The 21768-nt window shown below is 35.3% G+C and overlaps 1 protein-coding gene across 5 annotated transcripts in view; it reads right to left on the reverse strand.

Annotated features, from left to right (window-relative positions):
- LOC134228393 (glutamate [NMDA] receptor subunit 1-like) overlaps positions 1 to 21768 on the reverse strand; it is a 59688-nt gene that overhangs the window by 27534 nt on the left and 10386 nt on the right. For all 5 annotated transcript variants that reach the window (XR_009983986.1, XR_009983985.1, XM_062710042.1 and 2 more), the window contains exons 4-16: positions 20470 to 20570; positions 20011 to 20123; positions 13724 to 13904; positions 13362 to 13518; positions 8601 to 8699; positions 8263 to 8374; positions 7263 to 7387; positions 6817 to 6981; positions 5737 to 5971; positions 4718 to 4866; positions 4248 to 4405; positions 3057 to 3229; positions 2297 to 2401 (exon numbers count right to left, since the gene is read on the reverse strand). Coding sequence is in view for 3 of the 5 variants with exons in the window: in XM_062710042.1 (XP_062566026.1) it covers positions 2297 to 2401; positions 3057 to 3229; positions 4248 to 4405; positions 4718 to 4866; positions 5737 to 5971; positions 6817 to 6981; positions 7263 to 7387; positions 8263 to 8374; positions 8601 to 8699; positions 13362 to 13518; positions 13724 to 13904; positions 20011 to 20123; positions 20470 to 20570 (1873 nt within the window). In the remaining 2 variants the exon portion in view is untranslated. The remainder of the gene's footprint in view (positions 1 to 2296; positions 2402 to 3056; positions 3230 to 4247; positions 4406 to 4717; positions 4867 to 5736; positions 5972 to 6816; positions 6982 to 7262; positions 7388 to 8262; positions 8375 to 8600; positions 8700 to 13361; positions 13519 to 13723; positions 13905 to 20010; positions 20124 to 20469; positions 20571 to 21768) is intronic.

Genomic DNA, 21768 nt, shown 5'->3' on the forward strand with positions numbered 1-21768 from the left:
TTAAATTTTGATTTGTCAAAACAATTCCAGTTAATTGTTTACACCTCCACCGACTGTTGAAATTGTATGATTTTCAAGCAATTTATGGAATAAACGCAAAAAGTGGCATGTATAATCCTACGCCAGATACATGAAGGTCTTGGTTCCAGTACTATATTATTTGGCGCATGAAGAAAGCGGTGAACAGTCAGAGATATTTCATCATAGCTATATGTGCGCCGAGCTAAAGCTCGACGCCATAAAAATTGAAATGAAATTTTTTTTTCAATGAACACATGTATAATTAGTTTTAATTATATTATACAATATTAATTTAGTTTTAATCATACACTAAAACATCAATTTGTTTTAATTACATTACACCAATTGAAAGATCTTTTTCTAAACTAGCCATCAAGAACTCTTAATTAACACATGCAACTACGAGGGGTGTTAGAAAAGTTCGCGGACAAGTTCTATTGTGAGCGCGCTATTTCCACGAAAGCGGTCAAACTTTCCAGATAAAATTTTAACCTTTTTTCCAATTAATATACAAAAATTTGGTGCTCTCCGGTGATTATTGAAAAATATACAGCTTTTTTACTTTGATAAAACTTGCTTCACGGAGCATGCTACATGTTGACAAGTTTACATCACAAAGACTCTTTATTAAAATTAAAAATTGCACAATTGTAGCGCAAAAAGAATTATGATATTTTACCTGCTGCTAAAGCATGCAGGAAACGTCACTGAGAGAAAATTTGAACTAAATTGGAGGTTATATGACTGTTTATAGCCGTTTATAAATGATCCACGCGTAACACAGCCAAAAATCGGAACGTCATTGAGCGTCATGGAGCACTGCACTACGTAAAAAAATATGTGTGCAGACAGGAAGATATCTAAAAGAGATTAAGATGTTCAAGATGCTGCCGAAAATTTCCTACACATACAAAGAACAAGTTTTCGAATGGTTGTAGCTTCGTAAGAATGGAAGGAGTAATATTTTGAGTGATTAACTCCATTGATACTTCAATACCCCCTTATCGCATGGACGTTGCGTTGCGCTTATATGGTTTTGCATAGTTTCCATACCTGTTCGATTAACTGCATAGAATTTTTTAAGATCTCAATATTATCCGAATCAATACAAAAGACATTATAGTAGAAAAGTAACATGTCTTGATAGAGATATTCAATTTTAAAGTAGAAAAAAGATAAGAAAAATCTGAAGAAATAAAAGATTTATAGAACTGCGACAAGGCTTAACGGGTTGAAATCTGGTTGTCACGTCGCTTACGTCAAGTGCTTGCTCCGTGAATCCCATGACCCCAAAGTAAAAATACTTGTAAAATTTCAAAATTTTATTACATGGACCTGATTTTTTACATACCAATAAACAGAATGTAGGAATTTATTCAGACATAGGTCATGCTTTACAGTACACAATAGATTTTCCGTAACTCAATGTGTCCGCGAACTTTTCTAACAACCCTCGTATGAGGCCACTTCTTTTTGCCCAACTTCCAAGAGATTAAAGATAAAGATAACAGCTGCATTATCAGAGATCTGCTCTACCAGTTAGCTCCTAACAATAAACTCATTAATTTCTCTCTAATTTGACATGCAAATTTCTGCTATCAAAATTCTTCTTGACCAGTGCTTGATAATTATGCCCATGGGACAAACTGAATTCCTCTCAAAACATTAACATTTGTTACAGATTGCTGTAAAGTATATGAATATGAAAAAATAAGTTTTTACTTGATTTAACATTTTTAGATAAGGATACAACTATATTTTTACATTTTTAAGGATTATGAAATTTAAAATTTTAAAGACTTAGTTTTTAAAAAAAAATCACTTAAATTAAAGGTCACAGTGATCTTGAAATAGGCCGCAACACACCTTCTACCTAAGATGTATAATTTTGCCAAGTTTGAAAGCTCTAGGTATAATAGTTTTCTAGTTACGAGCCGGACAGGATTTTTCCATATTTGGCCATAGCATCTTTATTAAAGGTCAGATCGACCTATTTTTTGTGCGCGACACACCGTCTACCCAAGAAGTATCAACTGTCAAAGTTTGATAATCCTAGGTCTAATAGTATTCAAGTTATGAGCCGGACACGAATGGACAGACGGACATGAAGCCTATAACATAATACGTCCCGTCTTAAGACGGGCGTATAAAAATATTCCAATTAAATGACATAAATGTATTTAAGAATGAGGAATAATTCTAAAATTGAGCTAGCATACATCTTCACTAGTTTGAGTATGCTATAAATTACTGTATGATTGTGAGGATCACGTACTGGCCATGTTAGTCAGCCCCAGCGTGGCGGGGGTCGTGTCTTTCTCAGGACAATCGTTCCTTCCCTCTAGAATCCATTTATTGTCAAGATCCTCCATATTTCCCTCTACAATAAGGTCACTCTGCATGAGTTTCAACCAAAAGAAATAACAAAATTGTTTGGAAATCTTGTGTTAAAGGCCCGGATAATATTCTTATACATTAAAAGTAGGTTCTTTGACATGTACTGATAAAGTCATGAATGATAATGGTTCAGTCAAACAGAATGCAGCTCTTTATTTCATATGTAAAAACATTCGCACATTCAGTATATTACACTTTAAATCTATATCAAGCAATAACTAATTTTAAATCATTTGACCAAAAAGTTTCATAATTAAGAGAAGTTTAAACTCTTCAAAAGTCAACTAATAAAAATGAATAGCCATTGATCATGATGATTAGCAATAGGTAGCTGCAATAATGTAGCCTCTCCTGATTTTTTTCTATAGGAAAAAATGAATACAATCAGAGAGAGGGCTACATGAACACTAATGCAGTTACACAATATGATCAGCTATTAGTTAAGTTGATAAATAGTTGATAAATGCTCAGCTATTAGCATGTTTCCCAGCATTTTGCTAAAATGCAAGAAACAAAAAAAGACTTGCTCAAATGTGCAATGTTTCAAGCATTTGTATATAACTTCTTTGAACTTAGTACAGACAATGACAATTCCCAACGTTCTTGGATTACCATTTATAAAATGTAAGGCAACATACTCTCGTGTAGCTTGAGAATAGCCATTGAGATTTTGGAGGTCCATGGACTCTTTTTCTGCAGCCCCACACCCAGTCCTGACCGCCCAAACAAGTCCCCCACCGTGATGAGGTCACAGTTCTGTCCTGCTTCATATTCCAGGCGAGACGAGTCCCAGATAAAGGCCTGTAGTTTCCTAGAATTAAGTAAGAATAAAGATCATCTTAGATAACGGACTTAACAATGATGATATACAAAGGTTACAATGTGTATCTACCAAATCTGCCCTTTACTACGCCAAAAATAAAATAAGCTTTGTTTGGCGTTGCTGGCCAACTCAAATAAATTGGTGTAGTCTTAGGATTTTTTTCAACTAAATATTGATCATAATTTTCTTCATTTTATTGAGGAGCATTAAAACAGGTGAAGATTGAGCCAGACTGTGACAAGTATAAAAAAAAACGATAGACTCTGAAAAAAGAAATCAGATTGACAGAAGGATGGAGGAACAGACTAATCCCTGTAGATCCCTACTAATGACTTACATGTTAACAATGTCTCTGATTGCCTCATCAGCCGTCTCATCCCTACTGATGACTAGGGCTGTGTATTGAGCCAAAATTTTCGATATGATACGATACAATATTTTTTAAAGCGATATGCGATATATTGGATTCTAAAAGAAGTCTATTAGAAAAGGCTTCTAAATCATTTTAATGCATACATTTCATAACAATTAACTGTTTTATTACCCATTTTAAAGTTCTTGTCTCATTTTCTTTAAAAATAACACTTCAATTAAAACTTTTGATGACAGTTAAATCAACATGTTCAAATAAATTTATCTTTTTATTTTGTAATATTGATAAAAACTTTGTTATTTCCTTAGAAATTATATAATTATTGAACTTTTTAATTCAAAAAAGTAAAATATAATCTTTGTTGATTGAAATTCCCATCTTTTAAACAGAACTTAATGATACATATTGGAAGTTATTGTTAACAATGTCTCTGATTGCCGATATATCGATATATTCATACAGCCCTACTGATGACTTACATGTTAACAATGATTGCCTCATCAGTCTTGTCCCTACTAATGACTTACATGTTAACAATGTCTCTGATTGCCTCATCAGCCGTCTTGTCCCTACTAATGACTTACATGTTAACAATGTCTCTGATTGCCTCATAGTTCCCTACTAATGACTTACATGTTAACAATGTCTCTGATTGCCTCATCAGCCGTCTTGTAATTCCGTGGTTCCATCTGACGGTACATGGTGGAAAGTTCCACTTGTCGTTTGAAGTACATTTCCACTGCACTATTTCTCACTGTGGCATACTTAAAATCTTCATTTGGGTTCCTCAGCTACAAGACAAAAATAGAAGCTAAATATTAAATACATCTAGTTAACAGCTCTAAACTTGCAGTCAATTCAAACCCAAGGTCTATACCATACAGTCACCTGAATATGATCATCCTTCATTGAGCAAAAGAGTAAACTCTGGTGACCTAAAAATTGTTAGTTTTTTTCCTTTTAATTTCAATCAAACATATATTTCCATTATTTTAGAAGTTAGTACTTAGATGTATGCTTTCAGGCTATTTACAACACTAGGACATTCAGTGTGTTGTGTTTTCTTGATGTTAATTAAGTATACTTATGGCTTGAACTCTGACCCTGGCATCATCAATCCCAGTAATGGAAGCTTCAGGTCTGTCTAAGACAAGGAAGGCAGCTAGGTTAGCAGTGTATGATGCCACAATGATCATAGCAAAGCCTGCCCATACCATACCAAGAACCCGGGCACTGAAACTTCTCGGGGTACCTGTGTAAAAAAAATTCTTATTAAACCATAATGCTGATTATTATTTATCTAAATACAGTACACTTCTCAACTAGCTAAACTTATTTAAGTTCATGTGTAACCCCAAATATGACAAATGTTTATATCATATGATTCATAATTATGCAAGATTCATTTAAGAAATAAGGTATCATTTTTAAACATCTATCGGGATATAAATAAGGGTTGGTCACGAGATTAAATTCCATGCTTTATGATGAATTTAATCTCGTACCAACCCGTATTTATAACCCGATAGATGTTTTAAAATGATACCTTATTACTTATATTTATATTTGTGACTTATTCATACTTTATATTTGTGTGATTGTGACTTTAAACGTGTGAAATGCGTTATTTTACAAACCCAACAGCATGTATGTAATCCACTGAACGGGTGTCGACCCATTATGACGTCACAGAGAAATTATGTCGAACGATTACCCATACGCACATCTATGACCTCTTGCCCCCGTACCGGTATTTATACAGTTATAGATACGCATTGCTTCCAGTAGTGTTATATAAAGGAAAACATTTGCAAATGTAAATATAAAAAAAATATGCATTATAGTGTAGTCTATATGTCAACCAAATTTTAAAGATATTGTATTAAACTATAGGGTAAGTTTATTGAAAAGGAGGCCCATTGGTCTTCATAGTTTCATCACTTCTCATGCTTTGACCAACCTAAAACTAAGTTTCATGTCACAGAAGTTTTACAGGACTACATAATTAAAAATATTCATGAATCTTTTTTTCTAGAAGTTCAGGAGTAAAGAAGATAAAGTGTATGAATGAAATTTATTTATATAAATCATTCTCCAATACAAAAGTAAAATAATTTCCCACCTTCTCCTATTCCGCTGTTGAGGAGGACTCCCCAGGCAAACCACATGGCACTTGATAAATTAAGGGCATCCTCCTCCGTGTCATTATTCTTAGCCAGCTTGAAGCGACCAAAGGGACTGAACCTGTCCAGGAGGTAGAGGACCAGGGCCACCACGTGTACAGACAGCGCCACCAGAATCCACAGCGTGTCCTCAAACGGTTGTAGGAAGGAGTCCAGTTTAGACTCGGTAGCTGTCTACACAATTAAGATTGATAACTTCATCACAGATGTACTAGAGTATATTCAATATAAAAGGAATCCAATGTACATTTTATTTGTTTAAACAAATATTATTATTAATGCTTATGAAAATTAAAGTATTTAAACTTAAAGCATTTTGATATAACACAACATTCTTTACTATTGCTAATGATATTTGAGGCCATATAATTAACTAACTAAAATAAAAGCAATTCAGATACAATCGTGTATCCTATTTGAAAGATTTTGACTGGAAACCAAAGGCTAAAGCATCAGGACAAATAAGGTTCTACCATAATTATGGCACGGTTTTCTTTGAAAAAAATAATCCATTGGACCAGTTATTCATTTTTGTTTTGTTTTTCTTCCTTATTTTTTAAATAAACCTTTGACCTTACAGGGGTTTATCAAAGCTTCCAGTAAACAGACCTCTCAGCTTTTGAAAAATTGCAAAAATTTCCCTTTCAGTTTTAGTAAAGGAAAATATCCTCCACTGATAAAAAATGCATATACCACTTAAAATAATTATATTTATTTGTGCTTATTCTAGAAATGACTTCCAGATGTGCTCTAAAAATGCAAATTTTATAAACATTTATCTGAAAACTTCTAGAGGAGCAAACCCACACACTCCCATAGAATTTTTTTTTTTTGACAGGTAGAAAACTTCCTTCTTTAGACAAACTTGATCAGCTGTACTTTATAGACAATAATAGCATGCTGATAATAAAAATGTGCATCAGATGAACAAAAATGTATAGAAGTATGTCTGGCAATTTCACAGGAGTGTGCGTTAATAACACATCAATACATGTATCAATAACATTATAGAGATAAACCTTTCTGACAAGAATGGTCAGGCCCTGGTACTTGAATGGCTTAGAGAAGTCAATGCGTCCAGCCCTCTCAGGGTTTATGGTCAGTGGAGCTACAATCATGTCTGCTTCCTTATCAATGAGTTCAGCAATGATGCCATTCCACTTCTTCTCCCCAGTCTTATTCACCTGAAAACAATCATCATACTGTTAAGACTTGTCCCTACAATAGCAACATTGAGTCTGTAAGCCAATGCTCACTAGTAAAAAAACCCTCTTTGAAATGATGCATGTAATATTTTATACACTCTAATGAGAATATATTGGTATGGGAAGAAGCAGGGATAAACAGAAAATTGATATCAGATATGAATGAAAAAAATTCCGCCACATGGCATGCCTAAAAGTAGAGTTTTTTCCCTCCAGAAAATAATGAAAATTTTTACCATAATTGTTATGATAAAAGCTACCTTTTTGTAGGATCCGAACTCTCCACTGGAGCCCAAATGTATAGAGTAGGTAAAGTTGACCATATCTGCTATCTGTATCAGCATGTCTATACAGTAGCCCCAGCAGCAGTAGTCTTCTTTAATACCTACAAGATATACCACAACTGTAGGAGTATCTCCCTAAAATATATACCACAACTGTAGGAGTATCTTCCTACAATATATAGTACAATATATACCACAACTGTAGCCGTATCTCCCTATAACATATACCACAACTGTAGGAGTATTTCCCTACAATATATACCACAACTGTAGGAGTATCTCCCTACAATATATACCACAACTGTAGGAATGTCTCCCTACAATATATACCACAACTGTAGGAGTATCTCCCTACAATATATACCACAACTGTAGGAGTATCTCCCTACTACATATACCACAACTGTAGGAGTATCTCTCTACTACATATACCACAACCGTAGGGAGTATCTCCCTATCACAATTTACTAGTAAACTGCACTACTCCATACAATTAAATGCTCATGGATCTACTAAACTCTTCTGCTTAACTTGACTATTAATCTGTTCAATTATTCTGGTAATTTTTTCGTTAACAATTTTTCATTAAACTACATGTACTTGAAAATCCAGAAATCTAAATAAATGAAAAATGCTTTAATTCTATAACAAATTGATTTTCTAAAAATAGATTAATACAAGACATAATTTGATATCAAATCAATAAATAAAGAAAAGACTGAATTTACTCCTTCAGTCCTTCTTGCAATTATTTTGTACATTTTTAGAGAAAAAGTTGCACATACACAACAATGAATAAAAGTCTTAAGATTTTTCTCAAAACTTTTGTCCTAGAAAGATTTGAGGCTGGTATATGAGGTGAGATGAGATGTTTAATATAGCTATGTAAGTGGCCCTCCAGCCTGTCCTTAAGATGGGAACATTCTGATGGCTCCCTTTTCATTAATTTGTATGTACATGTGTATGTATGGCTTACCTGTTGTTTCATTTACCAGGGGACATAACCTCTCATTCCTATCCCAGTTACATGAGTCACTCTCTGTCATCTTTCTGGTGTATACAAACGGCACAGATTCCAAAGTCACAATCTAGCAAGAATTTTTTCATCACAAATACAGAAAATAAATCATTTAAAAATCATTTGTTATGTCTCAAGGCTCAATTTTCTTTAAATATATAATAATAATAATTAAAAACACTTTGACAGAACAAGGGGTTTACTCAAAGGGAGGTTGATACAATTCACAAAAGGAAGAAAGTTTTTTTTTATAGTCACCACAGTAATTAATATTAACAAAGTAACAAGACTAATACCTTTAATTCTGTAGAGATGTTAATTCCACTTGGCCTGGTTTTCTTCTTGCCTGGCCAAACTATTTTGGACTCATTTATTTCTAGAGCATTACTGATGACCTAGTAAAAGATACCTAATATTACTTGTTGTATCATACATTCATAAGGCACTAATTTTTTTCGCATTGCAATACATGATTCACAGTAAGTAGTAATTTGAGTGTATATTGTTTTTATGTGAATACTGCTCAAGAATTCATTTGAAATTTTCATTAGAAATAAATTTCCTGTAAATGAAAAAATTAATGAAAGAGGGTGTACATGGCGTGGACAATCCCCCACTCTGAAATAATATGTTTCTTAATTTTCAAAATTCACGGAAAAGTTATGTTTTTCTAAAATCATGTTCTCAGTAATGTCATCTTCAAAACAAACAATTATTTTATTTTTTACTGAATGATTTATCATTTGACAATCTTTATTTCAAAGTTGACAGTTAAAAGCATATTTAGTGGAAAATGGGTTTACTGGACATTTTCGGTTGGTTGAACTTCTACAGCTGTTAGCGACTATGGATAAAGACGTGTGGAAACCATATTGTGCCAAAATGAAATATACTAATACAAAAAATGATTTACACGTAATCTAATCAATGAAAATGATTAACAGATACTTTCGACATTTTTAAACAAAACAAAAAAGTATTCCATACAGTATTATGTTACATCTGCGCAAAATACCAAATGCCAAAACCTTAATTCTACTAAATGATAAAACATATTCCTTATATATGAACCACAGTATTTATGACCCCTTGAAAATAATATAAATAATCTTGCAATTAGATTATCAACATTGGCTAGTTCGAAACAGACATTTGGAGTTTGGCTCAAAATAATCCATAGTTACAAATCTTGACTCCAAATTCTGAATCAGAATTTTGAAGTCGAGTACATTCTCAAAATGTAGGTTATAAAAATTTCGAATAAAAACATGTGTGATGCTGAAAGCTGGAGTGAGCTTTACTCCAACAAATGAAATACTGGGAACACATTCCACAAAATTTTCGAGATGTTAGGAATGAATTGTTAATAATGACATATGAAATTTATAGTTTTATGAACGTAAAGGTGGGGGGCAGTGGAGCCCCCCTCCTTATATAATCATGCAACACAGGGTTGCAAGTAACATTTAAACCTTGGGGGCCATGTGGGCCCCCAACTTCACAATTTTTACCAGCCCACATTGATTTTATGGGGCCCACAATTTTTTTTTTTCACTTTGTAAAAAATCTTTTCATATGAAAACATAAGCAAAAAATACTTTATGGCCATAGTATTTCATTATTTCTTTTCAAAAATTTCCTGAAGACTTTTTACACTACTCAATGTATGAAATTCCATGTTGTCATTCAATTCAATTTTGTTTCTTTTGATTTAAGTTGTTTCAGGGCATGTATTTTGAATTAGGCTTAAGAAATATTTGATTTTTGTAACATTCCCAAATAACCAAGGGTCGGTATTTCGGTTGATTTTTTTTTTCATAAATAAAGGAGCCAAACATACCTGGACTGAATTAACCAGGTGTTATATTTACAGTGGACAGCCAACATGGCTGCCTATAGCGGCAGAAAAAGAATGGGGGGATTCTTGTTCAATAATGATTACTCTTTAAATTTAAGGTAAACGTTGACTAGATTGACATATTTTGTATCTCAAATAAAGCTACAATTAATATTTGAAAAATGGAATCACTTGAATGATCAAACACGGAAAAATCCGCCTGGGATATGAAAAGAAAGTACATTGGATAGTTGAACCAAACTACGATTTGATTCTGGAAAAGGTCCGATAAAATTCTTACTTGCCATGTGGGCGATAATATTCTCAAGAGCTGGTCGCCCACAGGAAAATTTACTCGCATTTGCGAGTGGGCGAGTGGTTATTTGCAACCCTGCAACATATAATAAACTACAGAAAATAAAGCTACTTTATGTATCTGCCCTCTCCCCCCACTGTTGAAAATGTTCATTGAACATTGCCTCCCCCCCCTTTCCCAATTTTTGTTGCAGTATAGTTAAATAAGGTAATGTTGAAGTTCAGGAATAAAATTAGTAATGAAAGATTTTGAAACTTATCTTACGTTTCAGGTTTCTTCGAGCAAGTCGGTTTTTTTCTGACTATTCTTACATCCCACCCCACCCCCAACCCCAATTAAAAAAATGATGCTACCTACATGAGTTAAATTTACTTAATTGTGTTCATCGAAAATGCTTGGCTGTGCCCTCAAACTGGATTAGTTCTTAAGGGCCTGGAATTCTTGGACCAATTTTATTTTATTAACCCAACTTAATTTTATTTTTGTTAAGAATGCAAAGTTGTATGGTATGTAAATATGGTATGTTGTTCATGTTTAAAAAAAACCATTAGCGATGTTTGACGACATCCCATTCAAGGTGTAAAAAACAGTTTAAAATACTTTATATACTTTACTTTAAATATTATTGCGCATACTGCGCTCCATAGTGAAGATCCGTAGTCGTTATTTTTGTAAATGTTTACCCAACCGAAAATGTCCACTAGTGCCATAAAAAATGAATTTTTGGGTTCAATTCTTCGTTAACGCTTCAATGATGGAAACATAAATGTGAAATCTATTTCATTTGTCCAACAACCTGTTCATTTAAATAACACTGACATACATCTATAACACATATACTTCGTAGCAAAGTGGTAAATATGGAGGATCTTGCGCCAAACCCTGTGCTATAGAGAGAGTTCGAATCATACATGAAGCTTTTTCTTTTTTGTTTTCACATATCTTAAAATCATGAGTAAAAAATAAATTATTAATAAAATATTAAAACAGCAAGCAAATTCAAAGAATTGTGGTCCCCCGCTTTTGGTGTCTTTGTGGGTGAGATGTCATTTTTTATGACATCTTGTGTCTAATATGAATGCCCTATTATACATGTCATTTAGAAATTATCACTGAAATTGATTTTTTAAAAATGAGGTAAATCGTGAAGGTCAAGGGGTCAGAAATCATAGCATGCTTGGAAATATCTTGTCACAGGTAATGCATATGTCAAATATGAAAGCCCTAATCTCTTCTCAATATAAGGAACAAGATGTGTTTGTTAAACACTTATTCCCCCCTATGCCAACATAGTGAAGATTAAACTTTTCTTAAATGCAAATTGAATATATTAATACCCAAAGTAGGGTCTTTTTATAAGAAATACAATTGTGAAATACGAAATCCCTAGCACCACCTGTTCAAAAGTTATGACCAAGGATACATTTTTGAAAAGTAGGTCAAGGTCAAAGGGTCAAAGTTCTTGATAACAAATGAAAGGTCCTGCCATAAGGATTACATATGTGAAGGATGAAAACCCTAACTCTAACCATTCAAAGGTTATGGACAAGGTTAAAGTTTTTTAAAAGTAGGTCAAACTACAGGGTCAAGGTCAAAGGGTCAAAGTTCTTGATACCCAGTGAAAAGTCCTGCCATAAGGATTAAATATGTGAAGGATAGGCCTGTCACGGGTACCTGAAATGACCCAGAACCGTGGAACAATTAATTCGGGTCGGTTATGTTCTGTTTTTCCGGAATCCGGTTCGGATCCGATTTGTACAATAGAGTAGGTTTTTACCATAAAAATCGCGTCTAAAACAGAAGGTTCATTAGTCTATTACCATTAAAAACGGTAATAATGTGATTTGAATCATTTGATTCAATTATTTTTCTCGTTATGAAACTTATTCAAACCAGTCATTATGTTTCTGTTTCTTAGATTTTAAAGAATCTAAAGTTTTTGTTGAATATAATTCAAGTCATGAGTTTTTATTCTATTATAGACCCGAGCTGAAAAACCTGAAACCGAATCTAAAAACATAAGAACCGACGAAAACCCTAAACCTAACTGTTCAAAAGTTATGGACAAGGTTAAAATTTTTTAAAGTAGGTCAAACTCCAAGATCAGAGAGTCAAAGTTCTTGGTATGCGATTAAAGGTCTTCTCAAAAGGATTACACAAGTGAAGTATGAAAGCCCTAGCCCTTACCATTCAAAAGCTATGGCCAAGCTTAAAGTTTTTTTATAAGTACCGAAATCTCATCAAGGTCAAAAGGGTTGGTATCAAATGAAAGGCCTTGCCACAAAGAATACATATGTGGAATATGAAAGTCTGAGTATCTACCGTTCAAAATTGTAGCCAAGGTTAAAGTTTTTAAAAAGAAGGTCAAACTTCAAGGTCAAGGTCAAAGTTCTTGGTATTCAATGAAAGGTCTTCTCACAAGGATTACATATGTGAAGTATGAAAGTCCCAGCCCTTGCTGTTCAAAAGTTATGACCAAGGTTAAAGTGTTTTCATAAGTATGGAAATCTCCAAGGTCAACAAGGTCAAGACATCAAAGTTGTTGGTATCCAATGAAAGGTCTTGCCACAAGCAATATATATGTGAAATATGATAGTCCTAGTATCTACCATTCAAAAGTTATGGCCAAAGTAAATGTTTGGAATTTTTGTGTAAGAGTGTGTCAAACTCCAAGGTCAAAAAGTCAATTTTGGTGGTGCTCAAAGAAAGGTCTTCTCACAAGGAATACACATGTGAAATATGAAAGTCATAGCTCCACTTAATCAAAAGTTATGGCAAGGTTAAAGTTTTTGTGACAGACTGATGGATGGACAGACAGACAAACAAATGAGATTTAATGTCCCCTCGCTTTCACGAAAGCAGGGGACAATAAAATACAGAATTAAACTTGTAAAAATCTTAAACCTTTGGATTTCCATAAAAGCCAATATTTTCAATGCTAGGCTTTCCATTCTTCAGCTGAACATTCTGGAAATAGTAGACAGGATTCAGGCGATCCCCTGAGGAGTCAAAGGCTATCTGTCCAGTCTTGCCTTTTTCCAACTTGGCATCCAACAGAGCCCTGGAAAAAAGTTGGATTGATTGTATGTTGTTTTATGTCCCATTCAAGAATTTTTAAAGCATAAAGAGACTTCCTTGTATACCAGTATATTGCCATTCTGTTCACAGTTAGTTAGGAGTGTCTACAATTTTATGGTTAGTTATCATGGTTATTACCCTTCATAAAAATACATAGTTTTTTTTCAATCAGCTACAAAGTGACCTACTTTAGGATGGTATTGCCGGCCCGCCAGGTGGAGGAGGTGGTGTTACAGCTGTTAGGGGTGTCTGTTATCTCTGACAGAGTTCCATTAACCAGCTCCTTGATGGTCTGTACTATCAGACTGACACAGTCCTCCAGGTGCTCCTTCTCATTGTTCCCAAGGAATAACTTCAGTCCCAGGGTACCTATATACAACAGAGTTTAGACCAGGTATATAGGTGTTTCCATGCAAATAACTAATTAAAATGCATTAGAGCTATACCAATAACATTTAAGTGACTACTTCGAAATCATAATTAAATGAAGCATTGTACTGTGAAAACCATTAACAAAGTTGTTTTGTCCTCTATTTGGATAGACAAAAGAACCCTTCAGACTTGAAAATGTGTGACTGAATTGTTATTGAATTAATTTACAATGAAAACCAGGCAACATAATAGTATACATGCAGTAATCCTATTTGCCCTCCAATTAATTTTTAAACATGTGGCATTATATAAAACAGGAAAACTTCATCGTAGCCAAGTTTGAATATAAGACACAACATCTTATAAAATTATTCCTGTGATTTCATCAAAATGGGTATTGAAAGAAGCAAGAGGCCCACGGGCCTTATAGGTCACCTGAGTATCATGTAACAACTTTCCAGCGATTGTATTTGGTTCGTGTTTTAAGCCAAAAGCCATGAAATTCACAAATTTTGAAAGAGGCACCATTGCTTATCAAAGGGCAGATTCCAAAGCATTAATTCATTTTTAGTCAAAGTACCCCCTTGGTACCCTTGACCCAGCAGCCCTGAAATTATCTATTTTGAAAGAGGCCCCTTTCTTCATTATAAGGCCAGCATTTTTTTTTTATGTTTAAGTTTAGTTATGAACATGAGAATAAAAAATCCCGAAGGAAAAGGAAATAAATTTTTTTGATAAATCAATTATTAACATTTGTACATTCTTTTTTTATGCTATCCTAATAGGCTCCTTACCACTGGACACATAATGCTTACAAATAGGAAAGTAAAACATTTAATTGCTTATTTCATCATCTGCCAGTTTGGGCCAGTTATATAAATTTTGTGATGTTGATCAAAATATATTTTAAACATAGGTAATCAGAGATTACAGAGCTCACCTCAACGAATGTTGTCTTTAAGTAAGGCAAAGTCACACAATTAACCAACAAAAAGTGTACATTCCAAAAATGAAAATATTTAAGCAATTTTGATCTGATACTTTGAAATAGACCTACATAAAAAATTTAAACTAGTTCTTCTTAATGAAAATGTAATAAAAATCCAGCATCTGAAGCAATTTGAGAGTTTTCATCTCTTGATGCAACATTTGTGCAAGTTTGGTTTATACTATGTTATATTAGCCTTATAGTTTTTTGGAAATAGACCTGCAACCATAACTTTTACCTGGTCTATTATCTGAATAATGTATGTCGAATTCAGCATCCGAAGCAAGTCCATTAGTGTGCATCCTAAGATGTATCGTCCATGCAAGTTTGCTCATTATAGGGCTCATAGTTAATTGGAAATGAAACATATATCAAAAACTAACATTTTCACTCATCCACAAAAAGTAGGTCAGATTCAGCATCCGAAGCAAGCCTGGTATATGCATCCTTAGATGTATCATCCATGCAAGATTGGTCATTAAAGAACTCATAGTTACTTGGAAATGAAACCTGCACCAAAAACTTTAACCTGTTCACTCAACCAGAAAATGTAGGTCAGATTCAGCATCTGAAGCAAGCCCAGTAGTGTGCATCCTTAGATGTATCATCCATGCAAGTTTGGTCAACTTAGGGCTTAAAGTTACTTGGAAATGAAACCTGCACCAAAAACTTTTACCTGTTCACTCAACTGGAAAATGTAGGTCAAATTCAGCATCCGAAGCAAGCCCAGTACATGTAGTATTCATCCTTAGATGTATCATACATGCAAGTTTGGTCAACATAGGGCTTATAGTTACTTGGAAATGAAACCTGAACCAAAAACTTTAACCTGTTCACTCAACCGGAAAATGTAGGTCAGATTCAGCATCCGAAGCAAGCCCGGTAGTATGCATTCTAAGATGTATCATCCATGCAAGTTTGGTCAACATAGGGCTTATAGTTACTTGGAAATGAAACCTGCACCAAAAACTTTAACCTGTTCACTCAACCGGAAAATGTAGGTCAGATTCAGCATCCGAAGCAAGCCCGGTAGTATGCATTCTTAGATGTATCATCCATGCAAGTTTGGTCAACATAGGACTTGTAGTTACTTGGAAATGAAACCTGAACCAAAAACTTTAACCTGTTCACTCAACCGGAAAATGTAGGTCAGATTCAGCATCCGAAGCAAGCCCGGTAGTATGCATCCTTAGATGTATCATCCATGCAAGTTTGGTCAACATAGGGCTAATAGTTACTTGGAAATGAAATCTAAACCAAAAACTGCACCAAAAATGTTAACCTGCTCCAAAAACATTAACCTGGTCATTCCTTTGCTGAAACTGCAGCATCTGAAACTTTGACTGGTACAATGAAACACACTAGAACCATCTTCCATGCATGTCTAATCAATATAGGACATAGAAGTACTTAAAAAGAAAACTGCTCCAAAAAACTTAACCTTAACCTGGGACGCCGACGCCGACGCCGACACCGACGCCGACGCCGAGGGTATTACATAAGCTCCCCCAACTTCGTTGAGGTGAGCTAAAAAATCAATTCTTTAAAAGTCTTTCAATATATCTTCATTTTTTTAATATGTGTTAGGTGAATGTGTAGACATTGTTCTAAAATTTACTTGATGCCTAAAATTATAATTCCTATCATAAAACAGACAGGAAGTATTGGGGAGTAGGGTCAACATTTTTTCAATTAAGTGTAAAATAATTTTTCTGGCTGATACAAATGATACTACATGCCTGTATATATTTGTATATTCTTGCCTTTTAATAGTTGAATTTTTTTTTTTATTTCTTCACTTCAGGTTATTGTTTATTTCTTCCTCAAATGGACTTCACTTCTCCCATAGTTTTATTCATTACATCTGATGCATAAGCAACCATTTTCTGAAGAATGATGCTTAGACTGTAAGCTATAACAGAGACCTAAACAATGTCCCTGGCAATATGCAATAGCTACCACGGGCATTTAAAACCTGGGAGAGGAAAATAATTTACAGTTACTTTTGAAACGAATACATAATTATCTCACCCGCATGTCATTGTGCAACAAAGTCGTCAGCATTTTATTTGTCCTTTGAACGGGTGAAACGTTTTGAATGGCACTCTTATCGATGAATTTTACACTAAACCAAGCTAAATTCTTGGATCTAGCTTTATTTACCCGCCGTTTCAAATTAAAACCGGAAGTGCGAGTTCGTAAATTTGAAATCTCGATCCCGACTCAAATTTGACATCGGAAAGAAATTTTTTTTTATTTTTTTCTAAAAATTCAAAACCTTGATCGGGGGGTTTGTAAAACTGAAAATAAAATAAATCCTGGCCTTAGATATGTAATTAGATCATTAGCATATTAACCAATAGAAAAGGATAAGATGTTCAAAGAATGAAATCCAGTCAAAGCGCCCCATAATAAAACCGTCCCGGTCAAAGCGTCCCCTGATTTTGGTCAAAGCGTCCCCTGATTTTGGTGAAAATGTCCCCTGATTTTGGTCAAAGCGCCCCTTATAGAATTTTACAGTAAAATGATGTTACAAAACCACCCCCAAATATTGGTCAAAACGCCCCCAAATATTGGTCAAAGCGTCCCCTGATTTTGGTCAAAGCGCACCCTTACATTTTTTCTTAGAAAAAATCGTCTTGGAACCGTCCCCAAGCAATGGTCAAAACGTCCCTGATTTTGGTCAAAGCGTCCCCTGATTTTGGTCAAGGCGCCCCCTAATATATTTTTACAAACATGTTACGGTAAAAAAAAAGTTTTGTATTTATAATATTATCATTGTTTTGCAGTTACCCGAAAAAATTCTATAAAGGGGCCCTTTGACCAAATCAGGGGACATTTTGACCATTTCTTGGGGATCGACTCGAAACGTTTTTTTTTTCTGCAAAAATATATTATGGGGCGTTTTGACCAAAATAATGGGGCGCTTTGACTAAAATCAGGGGACGCTTTGACCAAAATTTGGGGGTGGTATTTTTTTTCTATAAAAAAATGTTAAGGGACGCTTTGACCAAAATCATGGGGCGCTTTGACTTAAATCAGGGGACGCTTTGACTAAAATTAGGGGACGCTTTGACCAATATTTGCGGGCGGTATTTTTTCTATAAAAAAATGTTAAGGGACGCTTTGACCAAAATCATGGGGCGCTTTGACTTAAATCAGGGGACGCTTTGACTAAAATTAGGGGACGCTTTGACCAATATTTGCGGGAGATATTTTTTGTATAAAAATATGTTAGGGGCGCTTTGACCAAAATCAGGGGGCGCTTTGACTAAAATTAGGGGACGCTTTGACCGGGACGTTTTTATTAGGGGGCGCTTTGACTGGCTCCCCAAAGAATTCATGCATTTCACTATATAATCATTAGAGCCCCACCCTAAAACAAGAACCCCTGACCCTGGGGCCATAAAATTCATGATTTTGGTAGAGGCACTCTTGCTTATCATAACTATGTACTTAGTTAGTTTATTCAATACCCAGGAGCAGAGAACAAGATTTTCAAAGAATTCATGTATTTTCACTATATAATCAATAGAGCCACGCCCTAACACCAGAACCCCTGTCCTTGGGGCCATAAAATTCACAATTTTGGTAGAGGCACTCTTGCTCATCATAACTATGTACTTAGTTGGTTTATTTAATACCCAGGTGCAGAGAAGAAGATTTTCAAAGAAATAATGCATTTTCACTACCTACTTATTTAGCCCCGCCCTAGCACTAGAACCCCTGACCCCAGGGCCATGAATTTCACAATCTTGGTAGAGGACTCATTGCTGATTACAATCATGCAAACAGTTTGACTGCTGTCCAGGAGTAAAGAAGAAAATTATTAAAGATTGCATTAATTTTAGTGCTTTTGGCCCCACCCCTCAGGCCCCAGGGGGGCAGGGATCATGAAATTCATAATTTTTGTTCCCCTTCACCCATAGATGCTTTGTGCCAAATTTGGTTTAAATTGGTTCAGTGGTTGCAGAGAAAAAGCTAAAAATGTTCAAATGTTAACGCACGACGAACGACGCACGACGCACGACGAACGACGACGGACGAAAACAGATAGCAATAGGTCACCTGAGTTTACTCAGGTGACCTAAAAAAAAGAAATGATATACTGTATACAGGTTTTTTTTCGACCCTTGTTATTTTCAGCCTTTTACACTTGCTTACAAACTCGCCTAGTCCCAGTTCTGTTTAAGAATTTATACTGTGTTCTTTAAATTTGCCCCGTTTTAAATTCACCCACTGGTGACAATGGTGAAAGGGGCGAAAATAAAACGGAGGCGAAAATTTCTCTTATACAGTACATGTAGTATCATTCCAATGTACTAAATATTGGCAATATTTCATATCTCTAATATGTCTATATTAAACACAAAAAGTACTTACTTCTGACAGTGTGTGATGGACAGTTAAGTTCTAACTCTATATAACTTTATATGATATTGATGCACGAGTCTTAATTCTTAACAAGATGAATACGAGGTACAGCTACCTTAGAGCAGGGCTTGCGCCACACGCCATAGTTGCATTGAAGTGAAAAATAGCGCATTAAATCAATCAATGGTGGCGCCAAGGTGCGTATTCAATATTTAGCAATGTTGCATCATAGTCCCATTAACCTTTTTTGCCTTCCCAATCACTGTTAGAGGTGAGTGAGCTGGATTAGAGGTGCTTCTTAAAAAGTGTGTGTATGTGTATACATGTGTGTGTTGTGGGGGGAGGGGGGACTGTAGAAATCTTTACCCTCTGGTTCTGTGTATACCCCAGTACATGTGTGTGTTGTGAGGGGGAGAGGGGGGCTGTAGAAATCTTAACTCTCTAGTTATGTTGCGAGGGGGAGGGGGCTGTAGAAATCTTAACTCTCTGGTTATGTGTATCCCATACATGTGTGTGTTGTGAGGGGGGAGGGGGCTGTAGAAATCTTTACCCTCTGGTTATGTGTATACATGTGTGTGTTGTGAGGGGGGAGGGGGCTGTAGAAATCTTTACCCTCTGGTTATGTGTATCCCATACATGTGTGTGTTGTGAGGGGGGAGGGGGCTGTAGAAATCTTTACCCTCTGGTTATGTGTATACATGTGTGTGTTGTGAGGGGGGAGGGGGCTGTAGAAATCTTTACCCTCTGGTACGTAGGGAGAACTCAGGGCCTGTTCACTGACAATCCATGCATATCCTTCTCCTGTTAAGTTAAGTGCTTTAGCATCCTGGAAAATCTGGTCAGCATCCTCCTGCCTGCAACAAAATACATCTACATTTACATACTGTGAAATCACTAATTTTCCTGGGGATTTTCGTAGTTTTTCGAGGCAAGGAGAGACCCTTGAATTTATGACCATCATGACATGTAAAATGTAAGTTACATTTAAATACTAAAACATTCTCCATGCACGAAATCAAGTCCCCACAAACCAAGATTTTTTCCTCAAAAATAAAAAATTTGACCCCATGAATATATGTGATTTTACAGTAATATGTATACATAAAACAATGAATAAAATAAAATAACATGCAGGTATGTCTTACATCAGATTCACTATATTTCATTCATTGAAACCTGTATCTATTATCAGCCACTTACATTGCTGACAGCAGAACAACTCGAGACTGTAAGCTGCTTAACTGACGTAGGTAGGATTTATAATCTTGATCACCAGATGGATACTTAATTACTTTCTCAATCTGTAAATGAACACAATGTTTAGTTAAAACCTATGTACAGATATAGATATGCTCTTGCTCTTTCATCTGGTCCTGCATAATAAAGCACACTTCAACAAACAAGAGGCCCATTGGCCACATCGCTCACGTGAGCACTGTGGCTAGGAAAAAGTAGAAATTGGTTTATTATTGAAAAGTTTAAATCCAAAAGTAGTGCCATGACCAATCATAGCTTTGCTATTCTTGAGAAATTTTTTTAAAATTTCCTATATATTTCTATGCAAAAAATTTGGTTGGCCATTTTGGCCCCGCCCTACCCCTGGGGGTCATGATTTGAACAAACTTGAATCTACACTACCTGAGGATGCTTCCATATAAATATGGTCAATTATGGCTTTGTTATTTTTTAGAAGAAGATTTTTAAAGAATTTTCCTATATCTTTGGTCGGCCATTGTGGCCTTGCCCTACCCCCCGGGGTCATGATTTGAACAAACTTGAATCTACACTACCTGAGGATGCCTCCATATAAGTTTCAGCTTTTTTGGCTTAGTGGTTCTTGAGAAGAAGATTTTTAAAGAATTTTCCTATATATTTCTATGTAAAACTTTGGTCGGCCATTGTGGCCCCACCCTACCCCAAGGGGTCATGATTTGAACAAACTTGAATCTACACTACCTGAAGATGCTTCCATATAAGTTTCAGCTTTTCTGGCATAGTGGTTCTTGAGAAGAAGATTTTTAAAGAATTTTCCTATATCTTTCTATGTAAAACTTTAGTCAGCCATTGTGGCCCCGCCCTACCCCCGGGGGTCATGATTTGAACAAATTTGAATCTACACTACCTGAAGATGCTTCCATATAAGTTTCATCTTTTCTGGCACAGTGGTTCTTGAGAAGAAGATTTTTAAAGAATTTTCCTATATATTTCTATGTAAAACTTTGGTCGGCCATTGTGGCCCCGCCCTACCCCCGGGGGTCATGATTTGAACAAACTTGAATTTACACTACCTGAGGATGCTTCCATATAATTTTCAGCTTTCCTGGCACAGTGGTTCTTGAGAAGATTTTTAAAACATGCCACCAAATTTTTATTAATTCCCAATTATCTCCCCTTGAATGAGGGCGTGGCCCTTCATTTGAACAAACTTGAATCCCCTTTACCCAAGGATGCTTTGTGGCAAGTTTGGTTGAACTTGGCCCAGCGGTTCTTGAGAAGAAG

Source organism: Saccostrea cucullata, unplaced genomic scaffold, assembly GCF_032062105.1.
Source record: "Saccostrea cucullata isolate Sc308-1 unplaced genomic scaffold, CSIRO_AGI_Scuc_v1 ctg2219, whole genome shotgun sequence".
Lineage (NCBI taxonomy): Eukaryota > Metazoa > Mollusca > Bivalvia > Ostreida > Ostreidae > Saccostrea > Saccostrea cuccullata.